This window comes from Gopherus flavomarginatus, chromosome 11, assembly GCF_025201925.1.
Source record: "Gopherus flavomarginatus isolate rGopFla2 chromosome 11, rGopFla2.mat.asm, whole genome shotgun sequence".
In the NCBI taxonomy this organism is placed as follows: domain Eukaryota; kingdom Metazoa; phylum Chordata; order Testudines; family Testudinidae; genus Gopherus; species Gopherus flavomarginatus.
In genome coordinates, this window is record NC_066627.1 from 26590143 (window position 1) to 26607382 (window position 17240).

Genomic DNA, 17240 nt, shown 5'->3' on the forward strand with positions numbered 1-17240 from the left:
CTCTGTCAGCGACTATATGTTCAGCCTCACTTTTCTTTGAAGGACCCTAGAAGAGAGTGAGGGGTAGAATTACCTAGCCTCATTATTTTGTTCACCAGGTAGGCCTAATTTCTGAGACACCTGTTTTGGTTCATTGATCTCAGATCCCACACTTCTCTTGTTTGAGACATGATCTTAAATGCAGTCCTTGGATTATAGCCAGAGGCCTTTTTGTTTGGCCTAATTCACTCTCCCTTTTGCACCTTACCCAATCATGTGATGATTGATATCAATAGCAAAAAAAGCTTACAAGATATTCCACTTTCCCCACAGTTGAGCCTATGCATTTACCCCCAATACTACAAGAGACCATCACTGCAAATATGGCAGTGAAGTTTATTGATTGGATTTATAAAAATGCCACCAGACTGCTAAGCACCCCACAAATTCATGCAGCTGAGGTTTTGTGACCCCATAATTTTGCAGTGGGAAGGCAGATGCATCTGAAGGTGCTGGAAGAGTGAGTGAATTTGCAATGGATTGGGAAACTCTCTCCTTAGTCTATTGCATACCCACCTGCTAACATACACTGTAGACTGGATGAGACGCACAGAATCCTGCCTCCAGCTGTGATGAATACTTAAGCTTCAGAAAAGTGACAAGAGACATCATAGTGCTCCTGACCCACTGAGCAGACTGCTGAGTAGGTATAAGAATACCCATGGCAATCAGTTGGCTCACAGAATGATGGGATTTGATTACTGTAACTCAAATACAGTGTTTCTCACCAGGTAAAATGCTTCACTAATATATACTGAAGAGCTCGCCCTCTGGATACCAATTGGCATACAGATACAATGGACCTCCATCCTAGACAGCAGATCTGTTTATTGGCAGGGAACTTGTCTGATGAATGGTATTCAAGTACCCTGCACCCCTGCTAAAACCAGCATGAAGCAGAGAAGCACCAGTGCCCCCACTGCTGTGACCGAGCCCTTGTCTTCAGGCAGGAGGAGACCATTCACAAGAGGACAGAGAGGGGACGTTAATATCTCAGTTACCAGACTGAGGCAGGTTAAAGGATTCTTAGATATTTATCAAATGGCTGTTTTAAAATGTGCTACAGTGCATTTCTGGCCACTCTAGGGGGCAGCACCTTGGTAAGCAGGCAGGGGAAATACATACCCGCACCATAATAACTCTAGCTCAGGAACCAATCCATGCAACAAACCTCGATGCCAACTCTGCCCACATATCTACACCAGCGACACCATCACAGGATCTAACCAGATCAGCCACACCATCACTGGTTCATTCACCTGCACATCCACCAATGTAATATATGCCATCATATGCCAGCAATGCCCCTCTGCTATGTACATAGGCCAAATTGGACAGTCTCTACAGAAAAGGATAAATGGACCCAAATCAGACATTAGGAATGGCAATATACAAAAACCTGTAAGAGAGCACTTCAACCTCCCTGGCCACACTATAGCAGACCTTAAGGTGGCCATCCTGCAGCAAAAAAACTTCAGGACCAGACTTCAAAGAGAAACTGCTGAGCTTCAGTTCATCTGCAAATTTGACACCATCAGCTCAGGATTGAACAAAGACTGTGAATGGCTTGCCAACTACAGAACCAGTTTCTCCTCTCTTGGTTTTCACACCTCAACTGCTAGAACAGGGCCTCATCCTCCCTGATTGAACTGACCTCGTTATCTCTAGCTTGCTTGCTAGCATATATATACCTGCCCCTGGAAATTTCCACTACATGCATCTGAGGAAGTGGGTATTCACCCACGAAAGCTCATGCTCCAAAACGTCTGTTAGTCTGTAAGGTGCCACAGGATTCTTCGCTGCTTATACCTGGAGAGATGCACCATGGGGATTTGAAGAGCACTCAACAGGGTTTTCAGGTGTCGATTCAGCCATTAGTGACAGCCTGGCCTGAGCAGAGGAAAACAGCAGAAGGCAGGGCAGGCTGAGATCAATTTAAGAACTGAATCTGCTCCCCTCATCTATGCAATCCACTGAAGAGCTATTGAATCAGATCCTCAGCTGTTATCAATTGGCATAGAACTCTGCTGATTTACACTACGTTCATGTTTGGCTTTATATCTGTACTTTGACCTTCTGTAACACCTTCCATCCATAGATCTAAGAGCACTTTAGAGACTACAGCTATTAACAAATTCTCCCTCAACACCCCTCTGAGGCAGATAATTATCCTCTCAGTTTTGCAGATGGGGAAGCAAAACAGCTAAGGCCCGCATCTTCAGACATTTATCACAATTGTGCATGTGCCACTTGGTATGAATAATTAAATAGCCATTGAAGCAGGGACTCTGCCAGGCAGAGTGCTAACCACTAGACTGCACAGTCACTCTCTGACCCAAGGAATAGTGAGGTATTTTATACCAAGTGGAATAACTCCACCAGGACTGATTGAGAGCGACTCACCCCAGAATTCCCCATAGCTCAACGCAGCAAGGAAGAAGGAGACCCAACTTCAAAGCCCTGCTCCACATCCGACAGAGTGGGGAGTTAAACCCTGGTTTCCTGTATTCCAGCTGAGTTCTTGACCCACTGGGCTATTGGACTGGAGAGGAAATTACCACCACACCTCAGATGTGTTTTGTGTAGTACCTACTCCAGTAGCCCTGCTCTGAGACAGCCTCTAAACACATCTCTGAGATGGGGCCCTGCACATGGGTAGGCAGGGAAGCGCCTAGCTGAGGATTCTGCTAGGGTTTAAGCACAGAGTAGCTTGGCAGGGTCAGGACTTAGACCTGGCACACACACCCACCAGCAGAGGTTTAGGTGCCTAAGGGACTTTAGTATCAGAAATTTACACATGAAGGGAATGTAGGTACCGACAGGGTTGGGGGGCATCTGAGCAGCAGTTTTGAGGATCTAAATTTTGGACTTAGGCACCTATATCCCTTTATGGAGCTAGCTCCAGGTCATCTTTCTTCCCACATAATCAGACCAGACTTCATGTTTAGGTAATATAAATGCAGCAATATCACATGAATGACTTGATTTCCATCACCTCCCAATCACATTAGCCACCTTTCTGTTTTGTGGCAGAGAAAACAGTTCCCACTCCTTTGGCTGCCTAGCCCACTCCAGGATTTGTACAATATTCCTCTGGGGTGAAGTTTACTCCTGCACAGAGCACCAGCTGGAGGTGAATGTGCCACTGAGCCCTCCATGTTTGCTTGGAACTCAAGGGATGCTGGGAGGTGGTGGACTCATACCAGCCCCAGAGAGTTTAGCAGACAGGCTCCCAGCTCAGTCACAGAATCCCACCACTCCAAATGTCACCAGACCATTGCCAGAGTGACCAGACAACCACAGAGGGGAGCCAGAAATAACATAGTGGCACTAAAAAAAAGTGGGGTGGATAATCAGTTTTCAGTACCATTATCTACAGCCAAAGTCTTCAGCCCCATTTCCATACAAGCCCAAAGTCTCCTAAGGAGGCAGGCCTAGCCTATACCTCCTCCCTCCAAAGTCAATACCTTTTGTCCAAGGTGATTGCTTCTGCATTTCACCCTTTCTAGGGCAGCGTCCTCCCTTAGCACTCCTACCACACCCCAACCTCATTGGGTGTTACCTTTCCTGCCCTAGGCTGTGCTGCATCTCTCTTACAGAGGACCTGCCCCCTCCCACTCTCAGCAACCTTAGAGAGTTGGGCCATTGGAGCCAGCTACATAGGATTGGGTTTTTTTTTCTCCCCCCAGAGTTCACTCTGTAACAGATGCAGAGGCTTTGTGCTGGTCCTAAATTCCACTTAAACAAGGGGCCAAAGGCTCATGCTGGCTCTCTGCACAGGGCTGAATTTCAGCTTTGCTAAATACCTGTGCAGCCTTTAACTAGCTACTAAATCTTCCCAACCAGCTACTAAACTTTCTGGGTGAATGTAAACCACTCACCCTCCTTCCAGTCTAAACACAGTTCAGTTGTTGCAGTCTTGCATAGATTTCAAGGCTAGAAGGGACCAGTACTACCATCTAGTCTGACCTCCTGCACGTTGCAGGCCACAGAACCTCGCCCACCCACTCCTGTAATAGACCCCTAGCCTCTGGCAGAGTTACTGATGTCCTCACGTCATGATTTAAAGACTTCAAGTTACAGCGAATCCACCAGTTAAACTAGTTTAAACCTGCAAGTGACCCATGCCCCATAGTGCAGAAAAAGCAAAAAACTACTAGGTCTCTGCCAATTTGACCCAGGGGAAAATTCTTTCCAGACCCCAAATATGGTGATCAGTTAGACCCTGAGAATGTGGGCAAGACCCACCAGCCAGACATCAGTGCCCTCCCCATCTAGTGTCCCATTTCTGGCCATTGGAGATATTTGCTACTAGCAGCAGCAGATCAGCTACATGCCATTGTAGGCAGCCCCATTACAGAATCATAGACTGAAAGGAACCTCGAGACGTAAGTTAGGGGTTTGTTACAGGAGTGGGTGGGTGAGATTCTGTGGCCTGTGTTGTGCAGGAGGTCAGATTAGATGATTATAATGGTCCCTTCTCACCTTAAAGTCTATGAGGTCATCTAGTCCAGTCCCCTGCACTTGAACTGGACTAAGTATTATCTAGACCATCACTAACAGGTGTTTGTTGAATCTGCTCTTAAAAAATCTCCAATGATGGAGATTCCACAGCCTCCCTAGGCAATTTATTCCAGTGCTTAACCACCCTGATAGTTGGGAAGCTTTTCCTAATGTCCAACCTAAACCATTCTTCCTGCAATTTAAGCCCATTGCTTCTTGTCCTATCCTCAGAGGTCCAGAAGAACATTTTTTCTCCCTCCTCCTAGTAACAATCTTTTATGTACTTTTAAAATCTGTTATCATGTCCCCTCTCAGTCTTCTCTCTCCAAACTAAACAAACCCTTTTCAGTCTTCCCTCACAGGTCATGTTTTTTAGACCTTTAATCATTTTATTGCTCTTCTCTGGACTTTCTCCAATTTGTTCAAATCTTTCCTGTAATGTGGCGCCCAGAACTGGACACAATACTCCAGTTGAGGTCTAATCAGTGCAGAGTACAGTGGAAGAATTACTTGTTGTCTTGCTTAAAACACTCTTGCTAATACATCCCAGAATGATGTTTGCTTTTTTTGCAACAGTGCTACACTGTTGACTTATATTTAGCCTGTGATACATTATGACCCCCAGATCCCTTTCCGCAGTTTTCCATCCTAGGCAGTCATGGCCCACTTTGTGTGTGTGCAACTGATTGTTTCTTCCTACGCGGAGTACTTTGCATTTGTCCTTATTGAATTTCCTCCTATTTACTTCAGAACATTTCTCCAGTTTTGTCCAGATCATTTTGAATTTTAAACCTATCCTCCAAAGCACTTGTGACCCCTCCCAGCTTGGTATCTTCTGCAAACTTTATAAGTGTACTATCTATGCCATTATCTAAATCAGGGGTTCTCAAACTTCACTGCACTGTGACAAAAATTACTACATGGCCCCAGGAGGAGGGACTGACTCTTGAGCCCACCCAAGCCCCACCACCTGAGGTTGGGGGCCAAAGCCAAAACCCGAAGACTTCAGCCCCAGGCAGGGGGCCTGTAACCTGAGCCCCACCATCCAGGGCTGAAGTCCTCAGGCTTCAGCTTCAACCCTGGGCCCCAGAAAGTCTAAGCCAGCCCTGGTGACCCCATTAAAACAGGACCCACTTTGGGGTCCCAAGCTACAGTTTGAGAACTGTTGATCTAAATCATTGATGAAGGTATTGAACAGAACCAGACCCAGAACTGATCCCTATGGGACCCCACTCGTTATGCCCTTCCAACTTGACTGTGAACCACTGATAACTGCTCTCTGGAAATTGTTTTCCAACCACTTATGCACCGTGTCAAGGATTTTCCCCCACTTTGAACTTTAGGGTACAAAAAATGGGGACCTGCATGAACACTTTTAAGCTTAATTACTAGCTTAAATCTGGTATGCTGCCACCAGCCAGAATTTAGTGTCTGGCACACTTTCTGTTCTCCCCAAACCTTCCCTGGGGAACACAGACCCAAACCCCTTGGGTCTTAAAACAAGGATAAATTAACCATCCCCCTCCTTTTCCCCCCAGACTTTCCCCTCCCTGGGTTGCCTTGAGAGGCTTCCCACCAATCCAAACTCCTTGGATCTTAAAACAATGAGGAATTAACCATCCCCCCTTCTTTCCCCCCACCAATCCCTGGTGAGCTCAGACTCAATCCCTTGGATTTTAAAACAAGGAAAAATCAATCAGGTTCTTAAAAAGAAAGCTTTTAATTAAAGAAAGAAAAAAAGTAAAAGTTATCTCTGTAAAATCAGGATGGAAAATGCTTTATAGGGTACTCAGATTCATATAGACTAGAGGGACCTGCCCCCCAGCCTTAGATTCAAAGTTACAGCAAACAGAGGTAAAAATCCTTCCAGCAAAAAGACACATTTACAAGTTGAGAAAATAAACATAAGACTAATCCGCCTTGCCTGGCCACTACTTACAATTTTGAAACATGAAAGACTGATTCAGAAAGATTTGGAGAACCTGGAATGATGTCCCGTCCCTCTCAGTCCCGAGAGCAAACAACGAACCAAACAAAAAGCACAAACAAAGACTTCCCTCCACCAAGATCTGAAAGTATCTTGTCCCCCTATTGGTCCTCTGGTCAGGTGTCAGCCAGGTTTACTGAGCTTCTTAACCCTTTACAGGTAAAAGAGACATTAACCTTTAACCATCTGTTTATGACACACCCACCTTACAGTAGCTCCATCTAAGTCGTATTTCCCTAGTTTGTTTATGAGGTGGTCATGCAAGACAGATCATAGCATACCTCCCATAAACTTCTCAAGCTCAGTCTTGAAACCAGTTAGGTTTTTTGCCCCCACTACTCCCCTTGGAAGACTGGTCCAGAACTTCATTCCTCTGATGATTAGAAACTTTTGTCTAAATTCAAGCCTAAACTTACTGCTGGCCAGTTTATATCAAATCCACACATGAATTCTGTGCCAGTGCAGTTTGCTCTTCAAAGAGCTTCCGGATCTGGTAGTGGGGGTGGAATCAGCTGCAGTCACACATCAATGAAAGCAAAAGGTATTTTCCACTGTTTGAGAGAGACCTCATGGATCCGTCTCGCTTTTGCAGTCATGTTCCATCTCAAAGCTGGGAATGGATTCCCTGGAGCAAAGCCATGTGTCTGAGGCCTTTTCTCTGCGTTCTGTTTTTTGGCCTTCCCAGGGCTCAGCACTGTGCTGGTGAAATGGTTCCTCTTCCTCTGCAGAGGTAATATTGTTTGGGGATTGTAATAGTCAATGAAGCCTGCTGCACGGAATGCTGTTGTAGTTAACTATAATGTTAACATGAATCCGTTCGAGCTCATCTTTTTATCTGAAAAATTGTCAGTCTCTGGAAAACCCCACTTGAGCCAGCATATATCAACCACTGCAGGGGTGGTAACTTGGTACAGCTGATGAGTCTCAGGACACTTCCTTCCATATGACTAAGCTTTTTCACACCCCGGAGTAATGTAGTTACACTGAAGTAAGTGAAAAAGCCACCCCCGGAGTGATGGTGTTATACCAACCTTAACATAGCTACTGCCTCTCCTGGAGGTGATGTTACTAAGCTGATGGGAGAACTCTCTTCATCAGACGTGCTACAGCGCACAAGTTTGCAGTGTTAGACCTGCCCTCTGTGATTCACCTTAATCACCTCCCACTGTTTTTAGTTCCTGAAGGAGCTGCGATAACCCTCCCCACACTGAATAGAACAAAATTAGACCCAAACCATTCGTATATTTAATACAATATGCTCCCCAAAGATATTGCATACAACTGTCAAATCCATACACAGTGATCAAGTCACCTCTCAACCTGCTCTTTGAGGAGCTGAATAGGCTGAACACCTTCAGCCTCACACTGTAAGGCTTGTTTTCCAGCTCCTCAGTCCCATCTGTGGTCCTCCATTGAACTCTCTTCAGTATTTCCACATCCTTCTCGATGCGCGGTATTAGACATGCTGTGTGAACAGATAGGAAAGACCGGGATGAAGATGATGCCCGCGTTATGGGCTGGAGTGACAGGCAGGTTGGAGTAATGGCCACAGCGACTGAAAAAGGAGGTAGTGGAGGGGGGGTTATGGCAGGGGGGAGATTAGAATCTCTATTTTAGTTATGTTGAACTTGCACTGCTAGCTAGACAGCCACAAGGAGGTGTCAGAGAAACAGGCCAGGTGTTGGACTGAAGGAGACATGTCTGGGGTAGAGATGTAGATCTTTGAGTCATTGGCATAGAGATGGCAGTTGAATTTGTATTTGCAGGTGAGATCACTGAGCGATAAAGTGTAGACTGAATAGAGTAGGGGACCAAGGACTGACCCCAATGGAACCCCCACAGAAATTTGGAATGGGGATGTGGAGAATCCTCTGATGGACACACTGAGGGAGCAATTAGAGAGGCTGGAGAAGCAGGAGAGCACACTATCATGGCAGCCAAGGGGACAAAAGTGTGGTCAATGGGGTTTCAGGCATCTGACAGGTCAAGGAGAATGAGGATGGAGTCCTAGTTCTGACCTCTGGCAAGGAAGAGGTCATCAGAGACTTTGGTGAGAGTGGTTTTTCCATTCTCTTTTTGGCCTGCTCTCAACTCTAGACCAAAACATCATCCCATTCCCCTGCCCAGGACACATCCCTTGGCTCTTGATCTATTAACCACAATTTTAGGTCACGGGAGCAGCATTTATGAAATTGCTCCAGACCCATAAGCCTCTTTAACATGTGGAACCCCCCAACCAGCCTCCCCTCATTTTCACATGTAACCCCTTATCTGGATTGCACCTCAATGTAACTCACATCCCCTTTGCTCTGTGCCCCCCTGAGGTGTCTTCCTCTATGCCTCAGGTGTCAGTTTGAACTTTTGTAGCACAGCCTGTTTACAGTGTTCATAACTGCCATCGTCCCCTATAGGCATCTGGGTGAACACATCTAGTGTCTGAACAGCCACTGGACCTGGTCCTTGTCAGTCACTCAATTTAACTTACAGCGCCGCTCAAAAGCATTTAAAGACTCATCCATACCATCCTCATTCCCATAGCGAGGTAACAATTCAGAAATGATGCACCTGAGGGGCCAGGTGACTGTGGTCTGGTCCCACCTACTGCTAAGGGTGCTGTTGGCATGCTCTCTCCATGTCCAGTCCATGTTGCCTCTGCCTCTCTCGGTCATCAGTCATCTGGCCTCCAGTTGCAACTGATCTCTCTGAAGCTATAGAGTTTTTTTCTGAATCTGAAGTCTCTCCCCCTCCAGCTGTGCTTAGAGCTGACACCCTGAGGTCCTGACAGCCTCAGCCCAGGAACCCATGCTGACCCCTCAGGTTCCCTGTGTAGCCTAATCATACACTGTCTCAGAACTCCAGCTGTGCAGGAGCTCTGGGTTTCCAGTTTAACTCTTCAGGTATATGTGATACTGAAAGCCAGTAGACACACAGACAGATTTTGCACTGCATTCTAGACATTATTACTCTTTATTTAGCAGCACAAGACAGACAGATCTCAACAAAAATAATAAACACACCAATATGCATTTTCCTGTCTCAGTTTCCTCACCAGTCTGGAGAGTTCTTGGGGATTGGGCAGAGTCTTCTGCGGTGTCCAGGATTTCCTTCCTGAAGCTCATGGTTTCATCTCAGAATCACAGAGTCTGTCTATGTAAGATCACTTTCTCTGACCTTGGCTGGTCCCTCCTGTCATAAACAGATAGATACGGGTTAATGTCTCTTTCACCTGTAAAGGGTTAACAAACAGTGACCTGCAACATCTGACCAGAGGACCAATCAGGAGACAAGATATTTTCAAATCTGGGTGGAGGGAGTTTTGGGTGTGAGTTCTTTGTTCTTTGTTCTTCTGTCGGGGGTTCTGAGGGAGACCAGACATTACTACAGGCTCTCTAAGTTTCTTTTCAAATAGAAGGTAAAAGCCAGGCGGTTTAGGCTTTTTAATTGTTTTACTCTATTTGCAATTGTGGATCTGGCTGGTTAACTTTTATATGTGTAGTTGCTGGGAATATTCTGATTTGTATTGGTACTGGGGGGAAAGTCTCTTTCTGGTGTCTGTAAGCTATAAGACCCTGTAATATTTACATCTTGAAGTTACAGAGATAATTCTTTACTTTTTCCTTTCTTTTATTAAAAGATTTCTTTTTAGAGAACCTGATTGATTGGTTTTTCTCTGTTTCCCTTGTTTTATCCCAGGGGATTGGGATAACTCACCAGGACGGGTGGGGGAGACGGGAGGAGGGAGTGATAAAATCTCTCTCTGTTTTCCTTGAATCTGTTTGCCTCTTTGTGGAAGGGAAGGGAGATGCTTCTCTCTGTGGTGATTTAAGAGGTTAGATCAATATCTCAGGATAGCCCAGGGAGGGAAGTTCTGAGAGGGGGAAGGTGGGGGAATGGTTTATTTCTCCTTGTTTTAAGAACCCAAGGGATCTGGGTTCTTGGGGTCCCCAGGGAAGGTTGGGGAGGTCAGAGTGCCCCAAAACACTATATTTTTGGGTGGTGGCAGCCTATCAGATCTAAGCTGGTAATTAAGCTTAGGGAAATTCATGCTAGTATCTCATTCCTGGACTCTGAGGTTCAGATTTGAGAAAGAATGCTATGACACCTCCGTTGAACCAGACCTTCCTCCCCAATTAAAGCATGCTCATCTCTTCCTCTGTTCTGCCAAAATCTTCAAATAGGTGTCACTGAGTCCATCGACTTTATCTGTCCTCCCCACCTCAAAACCAACAAATAAGAACCCATGTTCTTTAGTTTTTCTGCTGAAGTTTTTCCACTCCCCACTTCACCAGCCCCTTTCAGAAAATCTTGGTCAAACTGGCTTCTCCATTCAGGCAACCTCTTTAGCATACCCATTGTTTGATTACAGAACAATCATGGGGATTATTGTCCCTGATCTGGCAGACACATACTACAGCACATCAGCAGATTGTAGATTCCACATCCACAGAGGCATTCCATAATACAACCATTTCATAATAACAACTCCATAAGCAACCGGAACTCATATGACAGATTCCAGGAAGAGGTCATTGGAGACTTTTTGGAGAACATTTTTGCAAGAAAGATACAATTTCTATCAGACAAAAGATGTAGATATATATAACCAAAATGGGATGTGGAAGGCAGATAGCAGAGCAAATCGAAATAAAGAGGAGATAGAAACAGTGAGATCTTTAAAGAAGAATAAATAACAAGGTAGCAAGCTTGTAAGCCACCAAAGAGGCACTTCTAAAGTGTAATTTGCTGTAATCATCGGTGATAAACACTTGCAGTAAGTAGGTATGACCTTCTACCAGATGGGTCACAGTAGAGAACAGTGACAAATATGCTATTACAGCAGAATTACATCATTTCTGATATATTCAAGGTAAGCCTGAGAATTTTACAAAGCAAGGAGCAAGGTCTGGAACAAAGTTACTTTTATGTAGCCAGTACAGCAGCCATTATGTGCTCAGCAGCAGCTCACACACCACCCTAGACATTAGAACCATTATTATTATTTTTTTGCCAAAGGCGTAATCTCTGTTGTATTTGCTTATATATAGAATTCCCCTCCAGTGCTCAGGGCATTGTATAATCCTGACACTGAGTGCAAACGGAGGGCCTGTCCTGCTATTAATACAACACACAGTCACAAGAGACCTCCACCCTTCCTGCAGTTTTCCTTCATTCTTAAGAAACAGCAGATGTAAACCTTAGCCAGAACGCAGTCCTGAGTCGGCTCTTGGTAGGGTTTCTCCATGCACGACCTCCTTGTCCCTCCCCCAAAGCTTTCCATTGCCTTAGAGCAGTGGTTTCCAAACTTTTAAGGCTGCATATCCCTTTCCAAATAATGTAGTCTACCATGTACCCCCATCTGGGATAGGGTCATAATATACCTATGATTAGCTTGCCAAGTCTTACTAAATAAAGTGTGCTGTCCTCCATTACAGGATATTTCTTGCGTACCCCTGACGAGCTCATGTACACCAAGGGGTCTGCGTACCCCAGTTTGAAAACCACGGCCTTAGAGTGACACTCAACCTGTTAATTCCTCCACTGGCGCGAAGGAAACCCACTGAGTATGACTGACAGGGTGAATCAGTAAAATAGAGAGATACAGGGAGGCTGTTAGGTGGCAGTTGCTGCAAAGGAGAAGGCTCTTGCACCAATACTGACAAGGTTGTGAAAAGGGATGCAGAAGGAGATCTGGAGGGGAGATGAGGAAGATGAGAGCCTTAAGACAGGATGGGGAACATTCACGGAGGGTTTTAAAATCCTTAAACTGGATCCTGAAATGAATCCCAATCTGACTGCGTTGAGGGTGAACATGATACGGTCCCACTTCTTCATCTGTACAGTGGTTGCGGCATTCTGCTTACACCAGAAACTGACGTTGGGAAGATCACAGAACATGGCACTGCAATAGCCAAGGTGAGAAAAACTGAAGAGATGGTTGAGAACTTCAGTAGAGATGGAGTCAAGCGGATACGGACAATGCTGCAGAGGAGGAATTACAGACATGGGAGATGTGATGGAAGAGGAAATGTTCATGGTCAGAAATGATGCTAAAGCTAGGGAGACCCTAGGCAAGGGGAAAATCTGTGTCAAGAAGGGTGTTAAAGGGAATAGGTCTATCTTGAGGAGGCTTCTCTTGCCCAGGAGAAGCACTTTTGTCTTCACGCTATTTTGTTAAATGAAGTTGAGATGAAGCCACAACTTTAGTTGATCGTGACAGGCAGCGTGGGTGAACAAGGAGAACTGACTAATAGTATCTGGCAACTCCTGCCATCCTTAGGCAGGGATCCAGACACCCCGGGCTCAAGTGCAGGACTCAAGATCACTTTAAGCCAAATTTACATCTCATTATCCTGGAGCAAACCAAAGGCCAGGTCACCCCTGGCACAACCCTGAGCAGTTTCAGGGCTGCACGAACTTGGGCTGGTCTATAATAGCCCCAGAGGGGATATCATTATGACTGAGGATTACCAAAAAGCACTGGCCACCGTTGGCCCTTTTGGTCATACCCTCATACCAAGCGCTGAAGGGGTTGACATAAAGTTGGCCCCCACAGCGCAGGGGTTCCCCTACATTGTAGGAATTCCCATGTAGCTGCTAATGCCAACTTTATGGCTGCTTGGCACTGCTTGTACAGTGCCAGGTGTTGACCTATAGAGTCAGAGGCCTGAAAGAACTAACCTGGCCCGTCCATCCACAGGGAAGGAGAGGGGATTTGAAAACAAACTGGAAAATGGTCAAATCTAAACCTAATGGCCACCCAATCAAGGAGGAGAGATTTAAAGCCCAAGCACCCACCTAGCCTGAGGGCACTGCCTGTGGGATCGCTGGGCAGCAGCAGAGCTACCCTGGGCCAACCAGTTTCTTCCAGGAAAGCATTTCAGATGCAGCCAGGTCTTGTCCTCCAGTGGCTCACCTCGTGGGGCCAGGGGAAATGCTGGGTGACCTCAGGGGCCAGTTTTCTGTCCAGCTCTGCCAAGCCCCGGATTCCTGGACTCGGAACCTCTCCCCCACCACCCCCTCGCTCCACGCCTCTGGCTGCTTGCTCCGCTCTGCAGGTGAGCTCGGCTCGGGCCTCAGCGGCTCTGCCAGCTGACGGCGAGGGCGTGGAAAGCCAGGCTCCAGCAATCGCCGCCCTGCAGCCCTGGACCGCGAAGCGCAGCCGGCTCCGCTCCGCTGCAGCCCAATGTGAGCACGCAGCAGGGGGCAGAGAGAAGGGAGCGGCGGACAGAGCCGCAGCGCCGAGCAGGGAGCGGAAACGGGGCCGTTTGACCGGAGCGCCTTGCTGGGCGCTAACTCCTGAGTTGCTTCTGCCGCTCGGACGCGCCTGGGAGCTGTCTGCAGCCGGGCAAGGGAGAAAGCGCTCGGCCAGGCACCGCTCGCCTGCGCCTCGCTCCTCCTGCGCGCTTGGGGCGCCGATAGGAGTTGGCGCTGTCAAACAGCCAGAGCCCCTGCAGTCCGCTGGAGCACCGCCGCGGGGCGTTCCGCAGCTCCGGGCTGCTGTAGGAGAGGCACGGCGTAGCCCTGCAAAGCTGGTGAGGGGGCTCGAGAGGCGCGTGGGGCCAGACCCCGAGCTGGGCGTGCGAGGGTGTGTCCGCGCGGGCATGTGGGGGAGAGCCAGGGAGTGGGACCGCTCAGTGCTGGCATGTGCGTGTTGTGGGACGCTCCCAGTCCCAGTGCAACAACGGGGAGCTCTTTGTGGGGTGCTTGTGTGTGTGTGTGTGTGTGTGTGTGTGACCCTGAATGTACAATCCCAGTGTGTGTTACCCTCAGTGTAGTGGTTCTGTTTGTGTGTATGCCCAGCTCTGAGTCTTGGGGGAGTGAGCGTGAGACAGAGAAAGAGAGTGAGTGAGTGAGTGTGTTTGACAATGTGTGCGCGATGGGGGAATGTGTATGTGAGAGAGATTGTGCGTTGGGGGGGTGTCTGTGTCGGGGGAGTGTGACAGTGTGTGCGTGTGTGTGTGAGTGAGAGAGAGATTGTGTGTTGGGGGAGTGTGTGTGTGTGTGTGAGTGAGAGAGAGAGAGATTGTGTGTTGGGGGAGTGAGTGTGTGCCTGAGTGAGTGTATCAGTGCGCTATCTCTTTAAGAAGAGCATTCAGGGTCTGGACCCAGAGGCACCAGCACAGACACGCTCCCTCTGACCCCCAGCTCAGCAGAGACTAGGTACAAAGGTGGGGGAAGAGGGACACTCTGACATAAGCAACCACCCCCTTACCCCCCCGCCCCAGCACAGCAGACAGGAGGCAGGCTCCAGCTCCTGAGCTTGGTCAAGGGTGGTGCTATGGGTGGCGGGGTGGGCAGAAGCAGTGGGGGCTAGAGATGGCCATGAAGCAGGGAAGTAGGGGGCACCCCTGCTTCAGAGGCATTATCTGGCTGGTCCAGAGGCTCCCTGCTGCAGCTCAGTCTTTCCACCCTCTCCAGGTGCTGCTTCAGCTGCCCAGTTGCCTCTAAGCCCCACTGGCTGTCGGAAGGTCAGATGAGGAGGTACCAGCATGGCACCCCCTTGAGTACCGTGCCTTGGGCAGCAGTCCAGTCTGCTCATCCCTAAGGCCGGCTCTGGTAGAGAGAGAGAGAGAGAGAGAGAGAGTGTGTGTGTAAAATCTGTGTGTACGTGTAACTCACCGAGTGTAAAATCGGTGTGTGTGCAACTCACCAAGGGTAAAATCTGTGTGTGCGCATGCGTGCGACTCACCCAGTGTCATATTCTCAACGTATGTGTTTGTGATCCAACAGGAAGTGGTCTAGGCCCTTCTCTGGAGCACAGTCTGGATCACTGCAGGAAGCCTGGCCCTGTCTGTGTGTGCGCATATTGCACCGATGTGACCCATTTGTCTGGATGTCTGCCCACGGCTCACCTCTCAGGAGAAGTTTCTGGAGACTCAGCATGTGAGGGGCCAGAGAACCAGCACCTGAAGCCTTCTCCATGAAGCCTTAGGAGAGAACCTGAGGAGCCCAGCTCACCAACCTGTCCCAGCCCATCCGCCTTGTGAAGAGAAGAACCTGGCCAATGTTGGGTAACAGCAGCAGCACCAATTGCACTCTATCCAGCCCACCTCTTCTGGGGGAGATCTGCAAGCTCTTCCTCATGGTCCTGCTGATCGTTGCCATCATCGTGGGCAATGTGGTGAGCCTCCTGGTCTTCCTGCAAGCCAGGCAGTTCAGGACCTCTCAGGGCTACCTGAAAGTCTCCTTGGCCCTGGCTGACCTGGCTGTGGGGCTCATTGTGGTGCCCTACTCCATATACAGGGAGGCGAGCAGTCTAGTCTCTGGCGTGGGGCAGGGGAGCAGAAGTTGCTCTCTCCCATCCTTGCCCTGCTTCGTCACTGGACCCATCTTTGCTGGCTGCACCTTCGTCTCCATCACGACCATCTTCCTGCTATCGGTGGAGAGGAGCGTGGCGGTGCTGAAGCCCCTGCACAAGAGGGCGGTGATCACCAAGCGGCGGACGGTCTGGCTCATCCTGCTCTCGTGGTCCATGAGCTTCTTGCTGGCAGTGGTGCCTATGATCTCTAGCCCAGACATCACCTTGCAGTATAACCCCTGCAGCAAGATGTGCACCTACGCCTTCCCAGCAGGCAGGCTGCCCGGCTCCTCCTGGAACATCATGCTGCTCTTCCCAGCCTTTGACTTCTCGTTGCTGGGGGGCACCTTTGTCATCAACTTCATCACCTTCTCCGCCATCCACCAGTATTGCAAGGCCCGCGGGTGGCTGGGCAGTGAGGCACAGCACAACAGCCGCCTCTCCTTCTCCGACATCACTGCGGCAAAGACCATTGGCGTCCTGACCTTTGCCTTCTCGGCCTCCTTCAGCCCTATTGCCGTCTTCGTGGTGGGCTCTGTGCTGGGCTACCAGTGGTGTCAGTTCTCCTTCTACGCCTTCTGGATTCTGACCTCCAACAGCTGCTGGAACGTGGCCATCTACAGCGCTTGGGACCCCAAGTTCCGGCAAGGAATCAGGGAGCTGTTCAGCAGGCCAGTGCTGAACTCTGCCTCCCAGCACCCCAGCCGCTCCACAGAAGGGGACAGCTCTGCTCCAGCCTGTGTGGCTGTCCTTAAGGAGATGTTTTGCCCAGAGAACGCCTGATGTGAGCTCTATGCACAACACTTTGCCAGGAAGGTCTCTGTGTTCCTATCATACAAGGACCTGCAGCCACAGGAATTCAGTGCAATCTGGACTTGTGCCAGCAGCTCAGCTCTGCCCTACCACCTAGGGTTGATGGGGAAGCCTTTATTAGGGTACTTATTTTTGCAGAGTGATATCATGAGCTGGGATCTTGGGGAAAGCCATATTTTTCAGCGCTGTTATGTGTGTATGGATAACTCGGTAACCATTTAACTCTTGCAGTATTGGGTTTTCTACCCCAGGGATTGAAATTGCAGGAGTATGTGGCTAAAACAAACAAGGAAGGGGAAAAATATGATTTCAGACTATTCATGACTGCACTAATCTTCCAGAAATGAATGGAAATACGTTTCTGCTCTGTGCTGAGTTACAGGGTGGCCATATAATGTAAGAAATTTACCATACCATGTAATTAACGTCCTTTACATTGTTATTGCTAATTTTAAAATGGTTTTTAGAGATGCCATAAATGTGCAAGATCCTTTACCACTAAGGGGAAAACAGACTTCCCTACCCTCAAAAGCTTAAAATTCCTGAGCCAACTTCTCTCATTCCCCCAACCACCCACATTTACACTCTCATAACACCAAT

General features: G+C 48.2%; 1 protein-coding gene across 1 annotated transcript; it reads left to right on the plus strand.

Annotated features, from left to right (window-relative positions):
• The first annotated feature begins 15533 nt into the window (after positions 1–15533).
• LOC127030980 (adenosine receptor A3-like) lies at positions 15534–16610 on the plus strand. The gene has a single exon (XM_050917660.1). The coding sequence runs from the start codon at positions 15534–15536 to the stop codon at positions 16608–16610; it is 1077 nt and encodes a 358-aa protein (XP_050773617.1).
• Positions 16611–17240: the final 630 nt, after the last annotated feature.

Excerpts from the sequence above, each read along its gene's own strand:
- LOC127030980 (XM_050917660.1), top strand. The coding sequence starts at position 15,534 with ATGTTGGGTAACAGCAGCAGCACCAATTGCACTCTATCCAGCCCACCT.